At 43.4% G+C, this 25970-nt stretch overlaps 1 protein-coding gene across 1 annotated transcript in view; it reads left to right on the forward strand.

The window, feature by feature from the left end:
* Window positions 1-25970, forward strand: part of LOC131591404 (glutamate receptor ionotropic, NMDA 2B) — a 176742-nt gene that overhangs the window by 134996 nt on the left and 15776 nt on the right. The window contains exons 5-9 of the mRNA XM_058862062.1: window positions 9886-10094; window positions 10411-10582; window positions 11262-11415; window positions 13534-13659; window positions 16564-16793. Of these exons, the coding sequence (XP_058718045.1) occupies window positions 9886-10094; window positions 10411-10582; window positions 11262-11415; window positions 13534-13659; window positions 16564-16793 (891 nt within the window). The remainder of the gene's footprint in view (window positions 1-9885; window positions 10095-10410; window positions 10583-11261; window positions 11416-13533; window positions 13660-16563; window positions 16794-25970) is intronic.

Below are 25970 nucleotides of genomic sequence, written 5' to 3' on the forward strand. Positions count from 1 at the left end.
CTGGTGGGCTCCATCCTGGTTGGGCCTTCTCTGTAAGGTGTAGGTAGAGCTGGCATTAGGTCTTGTCTAATGCTCCACCCAAACTTGGCAGAATGCTGTGGTTTTCAAGCAAAGCCCAGCACTTGGCTGTAGCAGTGGGTCAGGTGGGGGATCCTGAAACTCATGTGGATTCTCTTTCTGGAGTTCTCATCCATCAGGAAGTCTGTAGCTTGAGCTTCTTAGGCAGGAGTCTCCAGCTGGGGAGTGCAGCCCACACTAGCTCCTGGGAAGCCCCATCTGGCCTGGCAGTCTCACAGAGAGGTTGATCTGCAGCTGCACAGGCAGAAGTACCCTGGTAAGTGCCACTGCTGGTGGAGATGTACAATGCTCACACTGCTGTTGCTTGGGCCAGCAGTTCATTTCAGGACAGAGGTGGACACTGCTGGGATGCAGAAAAGCCAGTCTATATCTAAGTCAGTGGGAACTGAGATAGGGGGAAATCACACTGCAAGTTACTCCCCCATCCCTGCAGGTTTCTTGACCTTTGACTGGTCCTGGCACAGGGGAACCAGACTAAAGACATGGCGGAGGCAGTGGTTAGGACACAGGTCTGTGCAGTGAGGACTGTGTCCATGGTGCACAGCAGTGACAGGAGGCAGGACCATGGGTGGGTGAGTGGGAGGTAGGGTGCTGATGAGCCAGGGCATGAGGGACCACCGTCCATTTCTGCTTACACAGGTGAGATAGAGGCTGTCTGCTGCTTTCCCCCACTCCCTGTCCCATGTGTTTATTGGGGAGCACCTGAGTGGATAAAAGAAAGAAGGGGGAGAAACTGAGTCAGGGCATGAGGATATTTACATGCCTTCTGCATAAAGGCAAATGATGGAGACTGTGGATAAGAAAAGGTGTAAAAATGCAGTGAGCAGCCTCTTTAACCATCCATGGGATAGAGGGGAAGCAGCAAGGGTGTCCCTGGTTGCTCCTGTCTCACAGCTTTGCTTCCCATCCTGTCTCTTTGCAAAGCCAGGAAAAGAGACCTGGCAGAGAACCAGCATGCAGAACAGACCTGTTGTTTCAACTCAGTTTGGGGATCTGGTGGCAACTTGGAGCAGTGTTTCAGTTGGCTAGCCCTAGGGATGGCCCTGGTGCACTACACAAGACTTCCTGCCATGTTCCAGGTTAAGGGGGGGCTGCAAACTGGCACCCTGAAGATTTGTAGGTAGTGGGGCTGGCTGTGGCTATGCCAGTGTGAATCCAGACCCAGAATCCAGACAAAGGGTGTTCTGCAGATGAAGACAGCATTTGCACTCAGCAGCCCAGTGCTGTCAGTGGTGGGAGAAGAAAGAAACAGGGACTTGTGGCTTTGAAATTCGTTTCCCTGGAATCTGGCTCCCAACATGTGCAGTAATTCCTCTGAAAGAGGTTTGATCCTCCCCTTTCCAGCAGTGAGAGGAGAGCCGAGCACCCTGCGTCTCTCTGCCAGAGGGGTGTGCGTACAGCCATGCCAGTGCTGCTCTTGGCAGGCGTGCACCGCTGCACAGGGGCAATGTGGGGCTGCCAGGCAGGGGCTCTGGCTGTGGGGTGGGGAAGTGTTTCACCCACTGTGACACCCCCCACTGAAAGGTGAAGGATCTCTCTCTCTGGTATTCTCAGAGATGCTTTTCAAGCAGTGCCTTCAGTCTTGCTTGCACAGCACAGGAAACAGTGAGATTTAGGTAACTCACCCCCTCTCTCTTTATGTTTTCTCTTCTCCTAACCCTTCTGGGGCTGGCTTCAACATTTAGCTTTTCTCAGCACAAGGAAATGGCTTTGGCCTTCTTCTGCATCTGCATTTTTGAGCATTTCTTCAGCTTCAGATCCCAAGAGATTCTGGGAAAGATATTCAATCAGTGTAAAGAGTAGGTGTCACTGCACACATGTCAGGGTTTTGTACACCATTCTACCGGACCCCTGTAGCAGCCAAAACTCTAAACTGTCTCCCAGACTGCAGAGTGAATTAGCAAGCATCCCTCCCTCTGTGTAACATGCTTTAGGGGGGGGGGGGGAAATTCTGAGTGAAAGAAATGAAAGCTCAGCAAAATGAAACTCAAACCCAGAACTCAACAGGGAAAGCCAAGGGGAAAAATCATTAGATAGGGCATTACATGCATGGACACGTACTGGATGCAGACACACACCTGCACAATGCGGATGCACTCCTAGAGACTGCAAAATGCTTACATAAAGCATTTAGATGCCTATACGTGCACATAAAAATACATTTTCTTTAAAACCTTTGTGGCTCCTGAACCACCTGGGACACAAAACATGCAATCTTACCAGTACCCCTGCCTCACAGTTCTGCAAAGGAGAGCACTAGAGATGCTTAAGGTGAAACCTTCTTTCACCTTAGATGAACAATGATGGAGACAGTATAAGCTCCCTGACTTTAGATTTTATTTACTGAACCAGAATCAGAAAATACTGTTCTTGGTGGAATTTGGGACGTTTATTGAGCTTCCCTGTCCTCACACAGTCATTTCAGAAGGGCATGATGGCTCTAAGTATGCAACACTCTTAAGTAAGAGTCTGAGTCAGGTGCTGTCACTGCCTGTTAGCTGAAGGTGGGTTATGTTGGATGGTAGTCAGTTTTCAGTATTTGTTAAGATATAAATTTTGTTCTAATTCTTCTTCCCAAATCCTAACACCTGATTTGCCCCTGCTAGAAGCTTAGAGTTACATTCTCCAGCCTACTCAGATCATAGCCCCCGCTACCATTAACAGCTTCCTCTCTCCTCATGTCTCCTATTTATGCCTGTGCTGATTGCAGTCTGCATTTCCATAAATCATGGCTATGTATGCATCAAGTAGCACTAAGGTCCTTGAATAACTGTGTCCCCCTGGCATCCCTGCTGCTCCAGCTTGAGCCAGCCTTGCCTGGATGAACCACTTTCTGGGATAGAGCACCATCATCTCCCAGAGGGGCTGGTTTTATACCTCTATTGAATTCTTGGTGCCTTCTAGTTTGGAGGAATGATTTAGCAAGGTAAACTCTTTGGCATTCTCACAGCTCTGATCTTTTCATGACACCAGTGGAGCCCCATAGTTCACGGACTTTGCAGAAGTCAGAAGTGCTCAAAGTACACCTCATTAACCTTCTCTGGCTAATCATGGCAGGGGACAGGACCTTAGCAACTGCAAAAGGCATATAAATGCACCAGGAAATAAATGTTTCAGCAAAAATGGCAAGAGTTGTGTAAATGCCAGATCTCAGTGAGATGGAAGACGGTGTTTCTGCAAAGAGCTTTTATTCCCAGAATGAGTTGTAAAGCAGGAGCAAGTACCTCACCCTGTCTGTATTCTAAGCTCAGCCTCTCTCCTTCTGGCATATGCTAGGTGCTGTATAAATATAGAGGGGAGAAAATCACACCATCTCCTGCAGCCTACATTTTTAATTGAAAGGCTATTAGAAGCAATTCCTGCTTTTGCAGGTGCAGTCAAGAAAGCATCCTTCCCCAGGTGGTTGTGGAAGGTGAACTTGAGGTTCAGGAAGGAGTGTTGTTTTTGTGTTAATTAATTTTGCGTGTGGAGCATTCACAACCATTTCTTGTCTGCTTTGGCTGATGTGGCTAATTAATCACCTTAAAGTGTCTGTAAACAGGGGATTTTTGCTCTTTGTGGCATCTCTTTTCCACCTGCTGTAGACCAGCCTATGTGAGGATACAGATCTGTAGTGTCGCAGGAATTTTGGTAGTGGGTGTGATGTCAGCACTGTGAGAGTCATAACTTAACCAGCTTGGGTGAAGGCTAAGAGGAATGTTTCATTCTCAGGGCACTAGAGAAGGTATTGCTGCTGAATGAGGGAAGTAGGAGCAAAGGAGTTGGAGGTATCATTAGCATGAGTGTTTGTGTTCATGTGGGTTAGCTGGAGGACAGAGATACGATGATTAAGACTGAATTTTGACATCTGCAGACTGAAAAATTGAGGGGAAAAGGCTTTTCACAGTGGAATTCCTCCTCTTACTTCTGCTTACTTATAGTCACTGGACTGGAAAGGCTCATCTGGTCCCATCCCTCCGCTCTAGGCAGCAAAATCATATAGCCCTATACAATCCAGTTGTGCTTCTTCTTGACCCCATTTTAGTTGTTTTCACAGCTACTTTTGGGCAGCTGATTCAGAACTTCCCCCTCTGTGGTTAAAATCTATCTTATTTTCAAGGGAAATTTCCTTACAATCAGTTGGTCTTTTTACTGGCATTGTTTTTCCTGCTTAAAAATCTCCTTTCTCCCTTGTGTTTCTGTCCCCCCTTTATTTATACAGAGCAGTCATATCCCCTCTTGGCTTTCATTTATCTAGGTTAGACAAGCTTTTTAATCTCCTTCTTTAGGACCGGCTCTTGGTTCTCCTAATCGCTCAGTCCAAGGTTATTTCTGATAACTAGCTTTTTTGTAAGGTTCCTTGTTGCTTTGCCCAAACTGAGTGTAAAGCATCACGACCTATTGCCTGTTGAGTAATTTTGGGCTAAAGAAATATGCCACCTATCAGATCCAGAAAAAGAAACATCAGGGTGCTGCTGTGAAAATTTGCATTTGTTCTCCATCTAATCTCTGTGAAGCTAAAGACTCCCATAATAACTTAGTTCCTGATAAAATTTCTCTTTAGAAACAGTAATGACATCTCTATCCAGACTGAAAGCCAAGCCTGTGGAGCTGTAGATCTCTGTAGTTTGGTCCTCATGGAATATCTTGCACCAGCCTTCCAAAATCTATTTCAATCCAAAATGATTCTACTTTATTTATGCATGATTTATTTCTTCACAGTGTACTGCAGCATTAAGGTTACAACGTTACAGCATCCCTTAAGTCCACCTTGATTTTATGTACCCTGAGTAATGCCTACTTCCATTGGCAGTGTCCCAGTTATAACTGCTATTTCTATGGTGCTTCTAGAGTAGCCCTTTTCAGGTCCTGCCCAGTTGTTCTGGTTTTCACATGTCCTCATTCAGCATCTGTACCAATTCTACCGACAAGAACCTTATTTCTCCTTGGACTTGTCCTGCTTCCCAGAGGGCTTAGGTATGCTTCTCCATCAGCTATATTACCAATAACAGTCCTGTTTTCTTCCTCTTGTCCAGAATACTACCTTTACCTTTTCTATATTTGATCTTTCATTTTTCATGTATTTAAATCAGGTGTAAAAGTTATGTAAGATTTTTCCAAAGATAAAAGACAGGAAGTTTTCACATTTATACAGTTATACACATTTATACATTTCATGTGTATACCATTAATAGATACATGCTGTGTGTGTTCCCTTGTCTAGCTCTAGCCACACGTGTATGTCTCTTCTCACTTCCACAGTATCTGTGAACCTCGTGGCCTCTTCTGTGTTTATCTTCCCACTGTACCCCAGATGTAAAAACATGCCATTATCTCAGTTTTACACAATGTGGAGCCACAAGGGTGCAGATCGGATTACAGGGATTCTTGGTGGAATAGGGAATTTCTGCCTCCTAATTCATGCTCTCTGTTGTTGCTTTAGTGCTTCCCCACTGGAATGAATAAACTCCTCAGCTCTTGGGAAAAAAGAAATAAAAGAACCAATAATAAGGGAGGAAACATTGAGCTTTTGGGAAAATGCAAAAAGCAGTTCAAGTCCTAAGTGGGTTTGGAATGGTCCTTTTTTTTTATTATTCTGCAGATGAAACCGAATCCCTTTTGTTCCTTTTGCATTTCTTCTATAGCGGGGTGGGGAGAGCAGGAATTGAGATAACGTTGTAAATGAAAAGAGAATGGTGCAAGGCATGGTGCAAATAGGAGTCTGAATAAAATAATAACTATCAGGAGACTTCGCCTAGCTAGTTTTCCTGAAGCCTGTTGAAAAAAGAGCACCGGAAGGTTCAGGCTCTCTCCTGAACCTTCACCCTAAATACCCAATGCAATGTTGCCTAAGAACTGTATCTGAACATTTCTGATTTAGTTCAGAACTGTATTCTCCTGCCTAGCCCTTGAAAACCAAATTTCTAGGAGGTTTTAGTTTTCCATCTGTTGACACTAGTTATAGGTCTCTCCAGATGCTCTTGTGTTTTGAAGTCCTACCATGCCATATTAGGAGGAACTTGGGGATTTACTTCTGCCTTTGTTGGAACAAATGATTTTGGAAATCCATGGGAGTAGATTGTACTTGTCCATACTACCCATCTGGGTAAGGATTTTGTAAATTGTGAGACTGGATGCTTGTCATTTGAATAGGTGGCTGCTTTTGCCAATGTAGCTTATAAAATAGACACTGAATGAGACTATCAGCTCTTCTCTGTTAAAAATATCTTACTGACCTGATAACACTGGAAAGAGCACATGTAGGAGAATAAGGAAATACACTCTTCTGATATAAATTGCAGCCAGAAGATTTAGGTTAGACATCAGGAGAAAAACCTCACTTTTTTAATGGGAAGGATAGCTAAGCCCTGGAATAGATTGCTTGCGGAGACCATGGACTCTCTGTCAGTGTAAAGACAGGTTGGAGAAACATCCACCACAAATGGCTGTTACAAGCCTTAGCTTCCCTTGGGAGGAGAGAAAAGCCTCTGTGAAGAATTAGTTTCAAGGAGCTAATGTGATGCACCTTTCATTAAAGATGCGTATTAACATACTGCAGAACTCTTTTATTCTGGCTGCATTATACCGCGGTTAAGGCAATTTGCCAGCTGGCTGTAAGGCTTTCAGAAGGCTCCCACTTGTTTTCCCCTTGCATAGGCAATCTTGCCTTTTGTCTGCATGGGATAACTTATATGCTTAGATGAACAAATAGCATATGTGATTAACTTTCTGGTTTACAATAATTCTCCCTTTCTTTCTTTGCAAATGTCTTGGACTTCTACTTCCAGTCTTGTTATCTAAAATAGGATCTTATATTTAAGGTAAAGGTTAGCTACTCCCCTCCCTCAACACCTCCAAATTCATCCCCAAACCAAACTGACTACTTTCTGAGCAAGATCAGATAGAGCAAGGGACAGTTAAGGTGAAATTCTGCCAGGAGCTGTGTCCTGGCATAAAGTAACATTACATAGGGATTGGAGAATATTATTAGAAAGGAGTTTCTATAGATCCCTAGTATCTTTACTTTTACTGATTCCGTGACCCTTCAGGGCTCCTAATGGGAGTCTGGATGACTAGGCTGATTGGAGAACACCCAACGGGTCATTAAACTGCAGGGTGACAAATACTAAGGATGCCTGGGATAGTTTATTTTTCCTATTTTTGCTAGTTTATTTTTCCTATTTTTGCTGAGGCAAGCACTCATCAAAATCCAAGTAATAACAGTTCATAGGCTGTTAATACAAAGTACCTGAGACTTCAGAAATGCCTTGCTCCTCTCTGCACAGCTTGGTAGGTTATATTCTTTAGGAGTAGGCATCTTTACCTAACCAAATCTGTGACTTTTAATTCTGCTAACTTCTGTCCCTACAATGAATTGCTCCTTCCCTCTCATGGCAGATTATCTAGCATATGATACACATTTGTGTATACTTTATCTTGTACTGTCTCCATCCTCTGCACATGTGGTGTTTCTTATTGCCCACACGTTGCTTATGCCCATCCTTCTTTATGTGCATATACATTTGACCTTTGCTTGCATGTAAAGAAGTCTGACCTCTTTTAATTCACTATGACTTTCTGACTTTTCTTATTCATATCTGTACATGCATGGAGTTAAATGGCATGTCTGATTGTTCAGGTTAGCAATAAAATGTAACATTTGCACATATTTTTGAGACTATCCATAGCTGATTTGGAGATTTAGGTCAGAACATTTACTTACATCCTGTTTTTCTTCCTCTTTGGACAATTTAGAATGATTTTATTGGGATAATAAGGAATGGATGTGTATTACTCTATTTGCAGGTGAGATGATTTAGTGCACAGAAGGCTATGGCAGTGCTGTCATTGTTATCCTAATTTCATAATGTTTCTGTGTAGTACAACACTGTGAGACGTGCCTGGCACACAGCCTTATGAACTCCCCTTTCTGTCCCAGAGAACTGGGTAATTATGGGTTGGGTTTGCCTATCTGATCTAATTTATCACTTAGGGGGTTATATCATGCCTGTTACTGAGATATCTAAGTGCTGCTGAGATTCTGTGAGATGTCTCTTTCATCAGCCACTTATTTCTATGATAAGTTAATGTTACTGAGCTGAAAACTGGGCTGTTCCTGTGCAGCATCTTAATCACTGGTCCCTGCTGAGCCCCGTGTGGCAGTTACTACTTTTGGGGATTTGAGCTCAGTTACTTGAGAGCTCAAGTAGCACTGCAGAAATCTCTGGCTCAGATGATGATAAATTGACCTGCTTGGTGAATGAGTGGGAAGTCTAGGGCTGAGCAGACCCTGGATAAGCATGCGAGTCTATGCTCTTTTTTCCCTTAGAAATTCACTTTCCACATCCAGGGTTAGAAGCATGAGTACAGACCATCTCCATGGGTGGAGGGGGCATTAAGGGCAAACTCTTCTTGGCATGCTTCGCCTTTGGGAAGGCAAGACCTGCTGCCCAGACACTGTGCCCATCCTTTTACAACCCCCCCCTGCCTTGTGCTCACTGGTGTGTTGTGTTCACCCTGCACAGGGATACGGGATGGATATAGAAACTGCTGTCTCTAGGTGATTTCTTCTGCCTCTCTTCTCCCCCAAGAAGCCCTCAGAGTGGATTTTTCTTTCCTGGCCAGATGAAGTGTTTGTTTGTTTTGAAGGTGACAAGTGTTTTATGTGAATTCTGGATACTCTCAAATGCCAAACCCCAGCTGGGCTTTGAATTTCACAGATTAACCACTGACACCTAATGAGCCTTTAATAAGTGTTCCTCCCTCCCATTCTGTCATTTAAATAAATAAATGACTGAAATTTGGGGGTGGTGAGAGGGGTGTTGGGTTGGAATGGAATGAAGCTTTTCTGTTTACCCGCCAAGCAGGTACACCGCTAAGAGCAGTCATGCAAGCTTCCCACACACCCACACTGCCTCTGCCATCAAGTCATCATGTCTCAGTCCTGGCTTGGAGGACTGGCTTTGAGGATCATGCAGGACACCTTCTTCTAAGGCCCAGTTTGCTTCACCCTCTCAGCTTTGGTTGCCAGCCAAGGTGCTAATTACTGTCAACTGTGATGGTGGGAGGGGGAATTGAGAACAAAGGCAAGACTTTGATAGTTGAAAGTACAGTTGATGTTCAAGTTTTCTCTTTTCCTGGATTTTTTTTCTTTTTTTTTTTTTTTTTGCAAGAAATGGTTTTCCTGGGCAGTGGGTGAGCTTACATGTATTGTCTCTTTAAGGACTGCAGAGGCTTCTAAAGAAGCTTTCATTCTTAGCAGCAGGTATAAGATAATTGAGTCCCACCCCCTTTTTGACTACTGAAGATATGATCTCTATTCACTTAGGAAACAGAAAATTAAGTGTTCTAAAATTGCAATAGAAATTTATGGAAGTTATGAGAATTAGGGAAAAATAGCAAGATATAAAAACCACCATAGATACTCTTTGGTATTAATTTTCATCAGTCAGAAACATAAAACAATTCCTCATTTCCAGCTAAGGTATGTAACCAAGTCATTGTGTTCCTCTTGTTTGGCTGAAAAAGGTGAAGGACAGAGGTCTGCTTGACCATAGTTACAGTATTCCTGTGGTTATCCACTCACTCTCTCAGAAGGTGAGACATTGCAGAGATGAGAGAGCTCAGAGATCTTTCTTGTTCTGCACTTCCCTCTTGTTTGAATCCACTTACTCAGAGCTTTCTCCCCAGAAATGTCCCCATCTTACATGAGTCATGAGTATGGGTACTCCAGAATGGTCCTCTTACCCAGTCCTGCAGTAGCTGTGGCTGATGCAAAGGGATGGCACAATTTTAGAAGTCTGTCTTCTGTGGTTTGTGTCTCTCCAGGTGGGGAAATGGAAGGAAAAAAAGTTGCAGATGAAGTATTACGTGTGGCCACGCTTTGAGCTGTATCCTGACTCTGAGGAACGTGAGGATGATCACCTGAGTATCGTGACCTTGGAAGAGGCGCCATTTGTCATTGTGGAGAACGTGGACCCCCTAAGTGGCACCTGCATGAGGAACACGGTCCCTTGCCAAAAACGCATAGTGACTGAGTATGCACCCCTGTGTTTTTCTGCTCATCTTGGGCTCTCCATTCTCAGCAGAATGTAAAGTGTCTGTTGGGCCAATACCATAATAATCTATAATCATTTTTAGAAAATCACCTCCATTTTCCCAGCCTGTCCCACGTCCATTCACGATGGGCCCCTTTGGGCAAATCATTGCAGTGCCCCCTTCACCCTCTTGCACAGATAGGACAATATAAATTGTCCCCATTATGTAGTGGGAGGGGGAATTCAAACTGACAACAGAGGGGAATTACAGGAGTTTCTTCTCGTCTTTTAACCCATTATTATTGTGATGGTTCAGGAACAAAACTGATGAAGAGCCAGATTACATGAAGAAATGTTGCAAGGGGTTCTGCATAGACATCCTCAAGAAAATCTCAAAGTCTGTCAAGTTCACCTATGACCTCTACTTGGTGACTAATGGCAAGCATGGAAAAAAGATCAATGGGACGTGGAATGGAATGATTGGAGAGGTCAGCAGCAGAGGGAGGGCATGGTGGGCTTCAACTCTGGGCTCAGTGATGTAGGTCAGGTCTAGCCTCCCATCATTATTGGGTCCACTTCTGAGGCAGGGACAGAAATGGAAGAGACTCTGGAAATGACTGGCCTGCATTCTCTCTTGCCACTGAGTGAATTAATCTGCTCTGACACTCTGACCATGACAACCTTTCTTGTCTGACCATTAATTATTATTCTCTATGGTCTCACAAATTTGGCCTACACAGTCTTAGAAAGAGGCTGATATCCATTCACCACGGTTGCTGCAACCTAGATTATGCTTAGGTTGTATATAAGGTGAATAAAGAATGAAATAAGACTTTGCAGTGTTAGAGGGAGGATAAAGCAAGGACAGAAAAATGAGATAAGACGTCTTCTCCGTGGATGATGTGTTTATCCTAAGACCTCTGTGGATTTATTTTTTGTACACATACCAGCTTTGAGGGGAAGATTAATGTCTATAGGTTTTCTGAAAGAAGAAGGTGTCCTGATGAAAGATTAGAAAGGAGAGATGTTACAAACAATATAGGGAATGGGATTACAGGAGTAAAAGGATTGTGTTGAAAGGCAAGAGGATGAGAAAGGGCTTGACTGTGGTGCTTGAGGGCTGCCTTGTGTCTATGTGTGATCTCTTTCTTTCTTTCCTTCCTCCAGGTTGTCACCAAACGGGCCTATATGGCTGTGGGATCCCTCACCATTAATGAAGAACGTTCAGAAGTAGTGGATTTCTCTGTGCCCTTCATTGAGACGGGAATCAGTGTCATGGTGTCACGTAGCAATGGAACTGTCTCACCTTCTGCCTTCTTAGGTACTGTTTCAGTCTAAAATTAAAACTTCAGCCAGTGGTCATAAAAAAAAAATAGGTGAAGGTTGCTGGTGATTCTTAGCCTGAAAGCTCTTTTTTGGGAGTACCTGTGGGACAGGTGTATAAAAATATACTGTGATGCTTTAGAACTGAATCCCAGGCAAGTAAAATCCAGGCAAATGCAAGTGCAAATAGGCACTGCCTATGAGTTCCAAGCCAAGGCATTTTTCAGCAATTGTATGCCTAATCCTAGAAAAACTGGGCTTGCTCATGAGACAGAGAACATATATGGCTATGAAAATTCAGAATTTTAGAAACCTATAATGTGGTGGAGGGGAAATAGAACACAGCAGAAAGAATTTGTAACAGAATGTATAGTAATTTAGTTGCTAGGTAAAAACCATTAAGATCGTCTATACTGTGAAAACTCATCAAAGCAAGACTTAGGTTTTGTGGAAACCTGACAAAGCAGAAACTGTGGCTCCAGAAACCAGCCAGGCACAGGTGGTTTTTGGTCCAGGCAGGCTGACGTTGGAGAGAGCCAAACCTCCACTGTGCCTGCCCAGAAGTGAAGGTCAAACAGCGAACACCGAGGTCGACTTTCGGCCTTCCTCCCCAAGCCCCCAGCCCATGACCCCCAGGAGGCATAGCAGCTAATACGAAGCAAGAGAAGGCAAAGTGGGCAGGCAGGGAGGCATGGGCTTGTGGGATCAGTGTGTATTCATACCTGGAACTGTCTTGACCAGGTACGCATGGTTTGGAGGAGCTATCCCCTCATGTGTCCCAGCTGGAAATAAAGAATACCACTTTACAATTTCGGTTGAAAAGTCCTTATTCTGAAAATCACTCAGAGCTGTCACATACACTGCAGCACGTGGTTTCCCAGTGACTCAACTAATAGTATGTTCAAGGAGTGTAGGCCAGAAGAAAATTGATTCAAACCTTATAGCTGGGACACTGTAATGCTTGGTGATAGCAATTGGCAATAAATAACTGCAAATTGAGAGACATTATTTGTAAACGCGTTGTTAACTTGACCCTCCCTTGACACCTAGTAGAAGTCAGACAACTAACAGACCTTTTCAAGAACAGTTGAGCCGTCGGTATTGTGCTGACACTGTGTCTTACAATAAAGGCATTTCTAATGTCCTTCAGCAATGGAAGGTGATCAGAGAATACAGAAATGATACTGCATTTTCCCAAGACATTCATGTCTTCCTAGTGTCTACTATTTGACTTTATAAAATACTTTATGATGTTACAAACACAGTAGATAAGTGATATAGTTATTGTCTGCTCTCTGCCAGAATCCTGAGAATGTTCACAAACAGAAATACTTTTATATGGATAATGATGTTTTCCCAGACCTTTTTAAATGTGAGTTTCATGACCACTAACTCTTCAGGACGTTTTCCCTTAGCAAGTCCACCAATATTGCTGGGGTATGTAGGAGCAATGTTAAAGTTACCTCCAGAATTTTAAACTGCAATTTAACTGAAGTTGCAATATTGGCTATACTCTGGAGCAAATTTCTTTCTTTCTTTGATCTGGTTCAGTCCTATCTTTTTCTGTTCAGGCTGGGAGAAGGGGAAAACCTGGCAGAGATCAAATACTTGCAGAACATGAACACTAACATTTCTAGAATGAGCCAGTGTTCCCATTGCTAGAGGGATGGAATACTAAAAATCCTACTGTCATTATGGCTGAACCTTAGAATTTTGGAGATGCTCTTTGGCTCGATCCATCTTGAAAGTTGGATGCTTGTCTGACACTCTGCCAGTTCTGCCTGATTTTCCCCACTCTCTCCAGATGGTGCTGGAGAACTTCCTGGGAACAATCTTTTATCAATGCGTTTTATTTTATCAATGCATGCCACAATGGCTGTGTGTGGTTCCAGATGGAGCCATATGTCACAAATGTAACAGTACGATGGAATGCAGTCATTACAGAGACAGAAACTGCAGTTTTCCCATTTCAAGAAGTTTTTCAGAATCAGGCTGAAGACTTTGTTCTAACTTCTGCTTTTCCCCAACCCAGTTTGCCCCACACTGGGCTTCTGTGGAGAGCAGAGGAGGTGAGGTGTTATCAGGTCTTTCACCATGGTTTTCTCTTCCTCTCCAGAACCTTTCAGTGCTGATGTATGGGTGATGATGTTTGTGATGCTGCTTATCATCTCTGCGGTGGCTGTCTTCGTCTTTGAGTACTTCAGCCCTGTGGGCTATAATCGGTGCCTTGCTGATGGCAGAGGTAAGGGGAGCTGTTTCTTGCTATGGTACCCTCTGGTTTCCAGTCTTCATTTGTTCATTGGGGCGTTCCTTTGCCTTGAACAGAGTATGGATCTAGCCCACTCTGAGCTCTGCATTCAGACTAAAGAGGATATGGATGGAGGGGGAAAAAAGGCTCTGAAGAGACCAGATGTATAATGGATAATTTGCTTGGCGTGAGAGACGGAGCTGTGTCGCCTTTCATGTCTAAAGCACATACCAGCTCCAACTTGTTTCTCATTGAAGGAGAATGGGCCCTGGTAGCCAGTGCTGGCAGGGCCTGCTATGCTGCACTCTCTGAGACAATCACAGGGCTCAGCACTGTCAATCCATCCTTCAGTGCTATATCTCCCTGGAGAGCAAGCCACTCTGCTGGCCTCCCAGCATAGTGCTATGTCCTCCAGAATCCACATCTGTCACCTGGTCAGGTCCTTCCCCTACTTGCCTTTCTGGCTTCCTAAGACCAACTGAGAGAATGGCAAACTCATTTCCTTGGGAGTGGGTAAAGAATTATTTTTCAAGGGCAGCAGGAAAGTTGGGAACAAGCAAGTGATCCATCTCTGTGGTTCTGATCTTCAGAAGGCAGCCAGATTAATTAAAGAAAGGCTGTCTGTCCTTCCTAAGATACAGCCTTTTTTCCTTTTATTGACATGAAAACAGTTAGCAAGTTGAGGCTTCTGTCACCTGCATATCTTCACCCCCTGGTGAATCAGCCCTTCAAACCTTTCTGGATTTATTGGTTCATACAGAATAGTGGGAGAGAGACAGTTACTGGAAAATGCACTCATTTACTCCCAAGTCTAGTGCTTTGAGTAAATTTATGCCATGAAATTAAAGAGGAGTGAAAATAAAATGTGTTAATGAGAATGCAGACAGAACCACATACATGGGGAAGTGGAGAACTTGTCTCTTAATGTGGAGCTGTGCAGGGCCTTTATGGGACCTGATCCTAACCCCATGGGTCTGTGGACACAAGTACTGAGAAACCCGAGGAGGTATGAATACAGATGTGGAACTGGAAGCAGTTTTTAATATGGGTGTGCAGTTGTGCAGTTGTTAAGTTAGCCGAACTGCAGCTACAAGTATCAATATTTCTGGGTAATTACGAAGATTATGGCATGATCAGACAGATATTATCCCTGTGAGATGAAATATGAAGATACAGAAAGCTGCTGCAGAGACTGCAGTGCTGATTTTGGTAATGAGAACCCTGGCTAATGTTACTTTGGCTGCATTTGAACTATGACAGTATGCCCCTGACGGTATGTCTCAAACACCTGCATTTTCTCTTTATGGACAGCAAGACTTTTGGATTGGAATCTCCCATTACAAACTTGGTTAGTGTCTGACAAAGTAATTTTGGAAGCACCTGGGGTGATCAGTGGAGAGAGGAAGGCTTTTAGAAGGGAACTTCTCAAGATTTCCTTCTACCTTACAGTCCCCACTGATGTTTTTCAGGCCATTCACCTTGTCCTAGTTTAGGGGTCACCCCAGGACACACCTGTATATCTTAGGGCACATTATTAGGTAGAGAGGGATATAAAAATACCACTCCAGCATGTAAAAAGACAAAGACTACCAAACCATGTTTCTCTTAGGAACTTTATCTCCCTGGAATTTAAAGGCACCAGGTTTTCCAGGTGATAATTCTGCTCTGAACTTGGTGTGCAGTTCCCTAGGTAAAAAATGAGCCCCTTGCATGGTTCAGTTGTATTTAGGGTAACACTTTACCTAACTAAATTTAGGTTTAGTGTTTCCAGATGATCTATGCTATTTGCTGCTCAGAGGTTTGGAGAGGCATGTCAAAACTTACTTCCCTTTTGCTGTTTTGCTGGAGTCAGTCTTAACAGGCAGCAGCACTAGGATACAATCAGCCTGCCTGAGGAGAGAAAGCATGGGATGCCGATCAGGTTGGCACCACTGGAGAAAGAACAAGATGCTTGAACTGTGCCATTCATCCTAAGAGGATCTTCTCAGTGTCCCAAGAGTGATCACATCTGTGTTCTTCCTCTCAGCTCTTCTTGTGCTCAAGTTGAGGAAATTCTGGGTTAGGTTCCCACTAATGGAACCAGCATGTGCTGGGGATACAAAATTGCTGGGAGACATGTGCCATTTCACATGTTTTCAGATCTAGTGCTTTATTAGCACACATGGCTTCTGGGGTATGAGTGAGCTTCCACACTGAAAAGTGAATGATGGGAAAATAGGAGCTTTTAAAACACTGGATCTGCTCCTGGACTATCTGGGGCAGACTTGCAGATTTTCTTAAGGTGGAACAAGTATATGTCACTGTCATATACCTTGGACACAAAATAGGGGAAGAGGGAGCTGTGTTCTTCTCTGGTCCGTGGATCTTTAACAGACTGAGTAATGAAACACTTGTGCAGCAGTATTTGTAGAGCCCTGTTATTTCAGATGGTGCTCTTCCTTGTACCTTTAGATATACAGTAAGAGCTATGTTTTACACAGGTGTAAGCTGGGAGTTTGAGAACATGACTCTTGAACAGCTGGAAATGAAGAATAGAATATTTCTGAGCAAATTCTATTTCTGGGGACAACACTTCAACCAAAATTAAATGTTTGGGCTTCTAGATACTTCAATCAAATGAAAAAAAAAAAGCCTTAATATAAGGCTTCAGTGGAAATCAATCACTGAGATAGAAAAAATATGGAAACCTGAGGACATTTTTAAGAAATAATTTTTCAGGTTGTACTTTGCTGAGATATGGTAGCATGAACTTAGGGGAGTGCAGCTGCAGGTATTCACCTCACAAAAAGGAATAAATTCTGCTCTTAACTCTTGAAATCAAGATGTGTATGTGACTGGAAATGCAGACCACTTACTCTCAGATGCTCACTGTGGGATCATGTTTCTCAATCACTCTAGAACCAGGAGGTCCCTCTTTCACCATTGGCAAAGCTATCTGGCTGCTGTGGGGGCTGGTGTTCAACAACTCTGTGCCAGTACAGAATCCCAAGGGTACCACTAGCAAGATCATGGTGTCAGTGTGGGCCTTCTTCGCTGTCATCTTTCTGGCCAGCTACACTGCCAACCTGGCTGCCTTCATGATCCAAGAGGAATACGTGGACCAGGTGTCTGGCTTGAGCGACAAAAAGGTAATGTGTCCACCCAAACCCTCAAAGCAGCCTTTTCCACAGAAGATGTTGCTTTAGCCTCTCTTCTTGCCTTTCATAAGGCAAGTGGGCAGGTGTTTTCAGAGTCACATCATAGCTTTAGACCCTAGTTTAAATAGCACAACTGTTCTTCATTGGTATTCAGTTGTACTTTTGCATGCATTAAGCACTTCAGGAATAAATTGTAAACAGAATTGAATTGTGCTTGCTTGCACGATCTCAAACCACACCTTGAATGTCAGCAAGAAACAAATCAATGGAGCTTTGGAGACAATGTGTATAATGGCCGCAACCTGTTTTTTCAGGATTAAATAATTTATCTTGGGTAGGAATGCTGGCCATTAGGCTAGCAAATATGATCTGTTCATTTATTCTGAAAACAAGTTCTGTCCATGGGGGTAAATCACTGTGGCTTTGATGATTTACTATTGCTTGCATTTGAAGTTATACTGTCATTTTTTTCAAGGTGTTTGGAAGCTTACCACAAGAAATCATTTCTGTTCAGACTGCATTTCAATGCCTTGTTTATCTGCACAACATTTTGTCCATGCAGAGCATTTACTTTTGCTGGACTCTGAACACTTGAGGATTTTGAGAAGATTGCTGATACATGCAGAGTAGCGCTTTCTGGCTTGTGAGGGTGTAATGCTTTGCACACTGCTTTGTTTTTGTTTTGTGGTGAGGCTGCTCACAAGGAATTGAGTATTGTGAGGCTTGATTGCCCATGCTGAGCTTGTTACTCAGTCACTGCGGCTGCTTGAGGGGTCATGCCACTGCGGGGCAGCCAAATAGCAACGGGTTGCACACATTGCTGTCGGGGACAGCAGCAAGAGGAGGGCTGCAAGTGTCAGTTGCGGCTGCTGGGTTGGTTATAGTTACTGACTTTGTGTCCCTGATGACAGTCCAGAAATAATTTGTGGCCAGGCCTCCTGTGTGTAATGCATCCTGTTCAGCAGGATGGAAATTCTGTGATGGATTAATCATAGGAGTTTTTCTCACTTTTTTTTTTTTTTTCCCCCCCGGAATGAAACATGGCACAGAATAATACAACCCGTGCAGAAGTGCTCCTGTTATTTGTTTTAATTTTGACCTCAATCTGTTTCATACTGTCTCCTCATTTTCAATGTAGTGTGTTGAGGATGGGGTGGAGGGAAGGATGCTTTCCTGTGAGGTGGGGATCGTTGCAGAGACTCCTTAGAAGCTGTGAGCTCCTTCAGATTGAAAGATGATGTTCAAAACCAGCCAGCCCTATCAGAGGTAACATTAGTTTGTCATCAGTGGGTTTTCAACTGTCTGAGCTAAATGGGATAGTTTGTACCTGTGATCTAGTGTTTCAGGCTGTGCCTAGGCTCATGGAAAGAACATGCTTTCATTTTCACGTTTTTCAAGATATTCTTCATACCTGCAGAGCTATGTGCATGAAATATCATTTGAAAGCAGTGACTCCTGGAGCTTCATAGAGCCTTTGGATACAAATTTCTAGGCCTGTTTTAGTTGATTTCACTGTAGGGCCACCTGTGTGTATTGGATTGAGGCCATTTTCTTCTACTTTTCTCTGCCAATGTACCTGTATTTACTTTTGCTATGCTAAAGCATATGTGCTTTTTTCCTTGGGGAAGAGAAAGGCCATAGCACACAGAGAATTGTGGTATACCTCAAACATAGCTGCTGGTGCAAGTACAATATTTGGGTAAGATTACAATCTACCAGAGCATCTGGAATCAAATGAAAATTGGCTGGTGAAACTGAAGGCCAACAGCTGCCTTTGGGCAATAAAGGCAGGTGGGACTAACTCCATCCAAAATAAGTGCGTGAATGAGCTTGGTCTACTGGGCTCGTGGATTTTACTCTCTGAAAATGCAAAGGGCCCTGTAGGATCACTCTTCTGAATCTCATCTTTCTCCTTTTCCAAAGGCTGCACAGTGCTTGCAACTCACTCACCTTCTCAATGCACTTCTTGGCCAGGATGAAGGGTACAGCCACATCCATGGAGGTACACTGTGTTCTACCTCATTTCTCTTGCCTGCTTAAAGGCAGTTCAGATTTTCAAAGGAGGCAGTCACTATTCAAAGCCAGGTGGGAAAGACCATTTTCCAAGAGGAAAGACTGTCGCTTCCAATCTGTTTTATCCCCAACGTATGACCGGGCGTCCACAGCAAAAGTCAGGCAGATTAGCCTCCTGGCCTTCTCCATCAGCTGGTAGGGGCACCTGTGTCCAGCAGAAGAACTCAGTGGAGGATGTACTCCAAGCCAATAGGCAAAGTGGAAATAACAAAAGGATATTGTTTCTACTTGCCTGGACCCAGATTTGCTTGCAGATGTCTCTGTAGTTCAACAGTACCTGGGGAAGGTGTCCCACTGACACTGTAGAGCAGCCAAAATGCCAGATGCACTCACAAAATCCAATACTGCACCTGTCTGGGGTGCACTTGTCAAGGTCAGGCTGGCTGTACTCTGCAACAGCAACCCTGAGGGTCTCCTTGGACCCTCTTCCTTAGGTCTTGCCTGGAAAGAACCACTCCAAGAGGTGCCTACAGCTGCCGGCATGCCACTTCCCCAGAAAAGCAGACTGAAATGCTTCAGGTGTCTTAGGACTTGGATGATGTCTTGGTTGTGCCCCAGCATTTACTTCCTAATGGCATGCAAGACAATGACTATAGTCATGCTCCCACTGTGCTCCTGTGGAAGTTTGAGCTCATCTGTCTGAGATGGACTGGAGTGGATGCCTCTGTCCCAGGGTACCAGGTTGAATCATCTGGAGACCCCTGTATGAACTTAGGGACCTCTGCCACTCTCTCTCTGTCCCAGGTGATGCTCACCCTTTGGGCATCAACCTTTGCTGAATGCCACCCTTTGAGCATAGCTGGCTCAAAACAGGTGCCAGAGCTGATGCAGGAACCCACCTCATGATGGCTGTTAGTTCCCCCATGTTAACCTTGGGAGCTGCTAAATCATACATCAAGCTTTAGCTCTTAACTCTGGGCAGTTTGAGAGAGGAGAAACCTGCTCCTGCCTGAGGGCAGCACTGACCACATGAGTTCTGCAGGAAAAGTCCTGATCTTGACAGCCTCTCCTTTCCAGCTCCCTGTGCTTGTGGTGTGATGAACCACTTTCCTCCTGGTAAAGCAGCACCTTCCCCCTCCACCTTGTGCAGCAGAAGGGGTGGAGGTGGTCCTAGCAGGGGCAGTGCCAGCTCCCAGCAAGCCCAGCTGGACCATCTTTGCATGCTCTGCTGGGCTGTATCCATCCAGGATTTATGTGGGGGGGCTGCTGCTGCCCTGACCTCTGGGAAAGCCCCAGTGGTAAGAGGGCCTGTCGCAGAATACTGCAGTCAGCTCCTGGGTCTGGATTTCATCTGAGTGTAATCAGAAGATATAACCCAATTTCCATTAGCGGGAGAGCTTCAGACACATTAGAGAAACAAGCGCCTGCGGTATTTCAGTCTAACGAAGGCAATAAATACAGGAAAGATTATATAAAATGAACTAATGTGTGAAGTAATCTAATAGCTATACGTAATTTCCATTCATATACAGCAGTAATAGAATAAAATCAAATGTGGACAGCCAGCAGGGCATTTAAATAACATGATTTAGGAGGCAGTAGGTTAATAATAATAAAAAAATAGTATCCTTTCCTATAAATTAGTTTGAAATGCCAAAGAAGCTAATAAAGTATCAAAATGGTAATTTTGTAATTGACATGAAAAGGAAATAAATGGATTTATGCATGCCTGCAAATTAATATAGATGGCTGAAATTTCACATGTATTTGACTTATTTGCTTTTTAAGACGTTAATGAAATGTTGAGACAAATGCAGTGTAGGTCAGTTATTTTTTTAATAGATACGAGTTTGTTTCTTTTTTTTTAAAGGTAGGTTTTGAAGTTAAAACTGGCCACTATTTTTACTGAAAAAACACTTGAGGAGAGTGTAAGAAGGCAGAAGGAATTCCTGATATTCTCTAAAATAGTTCATTTTAGTGTACTTTATGCAAAATACTTTGTTATTTCTGACATGTATTTTGACATGTCACTTTCTAAAGGCACTACTCATAAAATTGACCTACATTTAAGAGGAAAAAAGGTGGATTTTTTTTTTTTTTTTTCTATAACAAAGGAAGGGGACAGACTGAGATAATTGGAAGGCAAAACAACATAGGTAGATCTGAGGTGAATGGAACATTTCAGGTTGATACAAAACCTACACGGAAAAACACTGAAAAACCTACAGAAATAAAAGGATCTGTTCTTTTCTGGAAGTAGTAGATGCTTGGCTATGAAACTGAAAAATGAATTATTTCCCACATTGTACTTTGCAGCACATTAAATCGAAATTATACAAGGATCCCAGATATGCAGAACACTTAAGCGTGTGCTTAACTTTGTGCTCATGAGTGGTGACATTAAAGTCAATGGGCTATTATTCACATGATTGAATTTAAATGCTTCCCTGAGCTTGCAGCTTTTGTACAACAAATACCTGCTCTGGAGAAGTCCAGGGAAAATGCAGAGCAGCTAGACATTTTTCAAGTGGACTAAAAGTGAGGGTCAGTCTTGTGCCTTGTGAGCTCTGTAAGAGGAAGATTGTCTAACTGGATGGCTTGGAGGCGGTACAGATCCTCCACGGGATTAAGCATTTAGTGTTAGCTGACATTTGTGGTACTTCCACACATTTCGTCAGGACACAAAGGAAGTTTTATGTGGTGGTGTCCAAAGGCAGAAAGTACGCAATCTTTCAATAGCAGTATGATTTTTATTATCAGGACACCTTTGTGGAGTTATGAATTAGGCAGACGGAAGAAGGTCCATGCCACTTCCAATCCTGTTGTCTTGTGATAAGTCATAACCTGTTCCAAAATGCATAAATCTGGTGCACCTTACTTGACAAAAGAAACTTCCCCAAAATAAAGAGGTTCTTGAATCTCCAGATCTTATGTTGTGGGGTGGAGTTGAATTCCTTTCCACAGTGCTTTCCTAGAGGTACATCTCCCTCTAAATGAGTTGGACTATGCCTTTAGCTTAAATATGACCCTTATCAATAAGAGTGATATCATCTAGTGCTTAATACAAGAAACGCTGGTTCATAGTGAAGTGTAGAAAACTCAGAACTCTGATAGGCTGAAATTTTATGGCTTAAAATCTGATTATTTCTCTGCATCTCCTTGTAAATTATCAAGTGCTATAGTATTAAGTACTTAAAAATACCATATAGTGTAACTATATATTATGTGTAAACATACATAATGCATGTGTATTGTGTGTCACTATGTATTATGTTAAAATTTTCTTATTAATAAATAGTTTTTAAATAGCTACAGTATATCATATGTTAGTAATAGATCTTTCTGATTTGTGACTTACATTTATTGTACACATAAATATAATCTCAGACAAATCTTTGCAGTCACAGATGGGTCTGTTTATCATAGATTTAGACATTCTGCAGTCTTTGTAGTGGGATAATTTTTAGGCTTTCTGAGCTCTTTGGAACAAACCTCTGTGCCTGTGTGCTAAAATGTGATTCAGTTATTTTTAAGACTATAAATGTTTAAAGTCAGTGGGTTTTCAAGCATGTTTTGTTTCCCCCCTGCTTCAGTCTTAGTTTCTTTGTCATTCTCCTGTTTTTCTTCAGCTCAGCACTGTACAGTGTGGAGCAGCAAGGAGGCTGCAGTGTGCTTTAGCCTTCACTTGATCTCTCATGATTCTCTCTTTTTCTATTCATCTGGAGGGACTTCCCTAGTATCAAAAAAGACTGGGGCAAGAGCAGCTTTGCCAAGAAGGACTTGGGAGTGCAGGTGGACAAGAGGCTGGATATGACCCAGCAATGTGCACTCACAGCCCAGAAAACCAACTGTATCCTGGGCTGCATCCAAAGCAGCGTGGGCAGCAGGATGAAGGAGGGGATTCTGCCCCTCTGCTCTGCTCTGCTCTGCTCTGCTCTGCTCTGCTCTGCTCTGCTCTGCTCTGGTGAGACCCCACCTGCAGTGCTGCATGCAGCTATGGGGTTGCTGTCTTCTGGACAAAAAGAACATGTACCTGCTAGAGTGAGTCCAGAGGAGGCCACCAAAATGATTAAAGGGATGGAGCACCTCTCCTTACAAGGAAACACTGAGAGAACTGGGATTGTTCAGCCTGGAAAAGAGAAGGCTTAAGGGTGACCTAACTGTGGCCTTCCAGTACCTGAAGGGAAACCTACAAGAAAGATGGAGAGAGACTTCTTTAACAAGAGCATGTAATGACAGGACAAGGGGTGAAAGCTTCAAACTGAAAGAGAGTAGGTTTAAATTAGGTATTAGGAGAAAATTATTTGCCGTGATGGTGGTGATTCACTGGAAGCGGTGCCCAAGAGAAGCTGTGGATGCCTCATCCCCAGAACTGTTCAATGCCAGTTTGGATGGGGCTCTGAGCAACTGGGCTAGTGAAAGGTGTCCTTGCCCACAGCATGAGGATTGGGATTAGATGATCTCTAAGGTCCCTTCCACCCCATTGTACAATTTAATGACAGTAAAAACCTCTAATGGGGCTATTCAGGATTATTGACAGTTAAAATGCAGTTTAGTTGGGAACTTAAGCAGGTAAGGTGCAAGGGGAGGGGATACTCAAAGTCAGACTGTAGGCTTAATTCATTCTTGCTGGAAAAGAAGAAATGCAAACCCCTGGGCTTTGTTGAAGATACACATGAAAGTTGCTGGATGAGGGACTTTGGTGATGGGGCTGTGGTGTAGTCCTTAGCTTGCAGCTTTTGCGTTCCCCCTCCACAGCACCCTGGCCTTTCCCAGGCCTTGGTCAACACTGACCTTTCCTTTTCATATTCCTTTTCACCAGCACTTGGAGCTATCCCCCTTTGGAGGTAGTGGTTAAATTTGGTTGCTTCTGTGCTAATTGCTTGGCAGTCTGGAAAAAGCTGTCTTTGGAGAGTTACATAAGGGAGAGAGGGAAGCAAAGGATTGTCCTGCTTCTCACATCAGTATAAGTCAGCGGAGAGGGAAACAATGAATATTTTTATTTATTATTTATATGGTGCCATAAATGTACTTGGCACTTTGCAGTCAAATAAAAGACAATGGGCCTGTCACCAAAATTTGGCAGCCTGAGAGATGAGAGCTGGCCTCCTTCAACTGAATGATCAGGGCTGAATTACTGGTGGGGAAGGGATGGGAATATGAGATCTGCAGGATTAAAAAAAAAAAGGAATAGAACAGCTGTACTCCCACACTTTCATTCCTGATGCCCAGTGACCGTGACATTTGGAGTTATATGTACATACATATACTTGATAAATATTTGGCAGGCTGTATCTTTCCAGGCATTTTTACTTCACTGCATGGAAAGAAGCCCTGCTTCTCCCAGGTATTGGCTACTCAAGGTCAAAATTCCTCTAAATCTCCATGGCCTGGTAGACTTGTTTACTTCAGGTGTAGCTCAGTGCCTCAGGACTCACATGGGAGTGATATGGCTTTCATTTCTCCATCTTTCACTTCCAGGTAGGAGGCAGCTTTCATCAGAAGGTTAAAGGAAGGCATTATCTCCCAGCTCTGAGAAGGTGCTGCCCTGTCTGAGGTGACCTGCTCTTTTGCTTTGCCATCCTCCCCTACAGATGTGCTTAAGAAATTGCACTAGAGTGATTACTAAGCTTTTAAAATTTCTTGGATGAAAATTCTGGTCCCTGTGAAGTCTTTTGGAGGTTTGCCAGGCTTGTGCAAGGTTTTACCCTGCTGCCCAGTGGGTAGTACCCACACAATAGTAGGTTGGCTACTGTTAGTACTCGGAAGACAGGAGGATCTTACCTTTCTTTGTTAGTGAAAATGGCTGAAAAATGGAATTGCTCCCCTATCAAACTATATCCTCTGAATTTCTCAGAGTGTTTCATAATTTGTTAACCAGCTGTCTCATGTGCAAACAAAGCAGGTTTCAAATTCCTCTGTACTTAGCTGTCACCTCTCCTCTCAAGGTCTTTCTAATCAGTTAATTTTCTTCCTCTGAATGAACATCTACACTCCTAATGATATTAACATGAGTGTAGTAAGTGGCATCTTTCTGCCTCAGGAATTTATCTTTTGTGTTTGCCTGGGATTATTCAGTAGATACCTTTTGTCCTGCTGTGTTTAGCTTCCAAGGAAGCTTAACTTTCAAGAATTAAATACATGGCATGATTGATGCTGGATAAACAGGTGATCTCCATCCTCTACATTCACTCAACCAAAAGTTAAGTGTACTGTAGCTATGATTTCATAGCACCCTTCATTGCAACAGATATGACTGTGGTGTTCAGATATTATACATACTACCACTTGAGCTGTGCAAGCAGCTTTTGGCTCTGACTGGTGAAGCTCAGTGATTCCACTGCAGACTTCTGGTCAAGCTTGAGGGATGCCTAACAGTGACTTGAAGCCTATAAACTGGCAGATGTGTCCTGAGGAATATTTAAGGCTTTAGTATTACCTGTTGGGTGGAGAAACTGCCCCGGATCTGTACAATGTTGATTCACTTGGCTGACCCAGCAGACTCCTGGTGTGCTGGAGGTGGGTGGACTCTGTTTGTACGTGGTGGTCAGATCCTGAAGAGGTCCCCTCAGACCTGGTGCATCTGAAGTTGTTAACCTTAGCAGAAAGGCAGTGTGGTGGCAGCAAGCACAAGTAGGGAATGGAAGAGGTGGGATCTCCGACATGTGGTCTGTTTGGGGTGACACTGCACTGCCCAAGGTTTTCAGTCTCCAGCTCTGTGCAGAAGAGGCACAGAGCAGGTCTGTACACAGCAATCCAGCTTGCAGAGAGGCTGCACAATCCTCTGTGTGCACTGCTCTGGCAATAACCGCATGTGATGGAAACTCCTTCCACCAATTGGATCTTTGCTTTCATCTCAGTTATTTTGCAAGGACAACTATTTTTAAAGTTGCTATATTTGAATTCTTTTCTTTTGCTTTCACCTGCCCTGCCTCACCCCTGCATTGTCACTAGGTTGCTCTGTTCCCTTTCCTGACCTGCACGTGTCCATATTTCACCAACAGACATTCATAGATATTTTTCTTTCTTGTTTGTGGGTCTGACCCACACTATGTCTTTCTTCAAAAGGGACTTTAATAAAATTCTTTCCCAACTTCACTGCAGTCAGCTGCACTAACTGATAACTCCTTTCTTGGACTTATCTAGAGCAATTCA

Source organism: Poecile atricapillus, chromosome W, assembly GCF_030490865.1.
Source record: "Poecile atricapillus isolate bPoeAtr1 chromosome W, bPoeAtr1.hap1, whole genome shotgun sequence".
NCBI classification, from domain to species: domain Eukaryota; kingdom Metazoa; phylum Chordata; class Aves; order Passeriformes; family Paridae; genus Poecile; species Poecile atricapillus.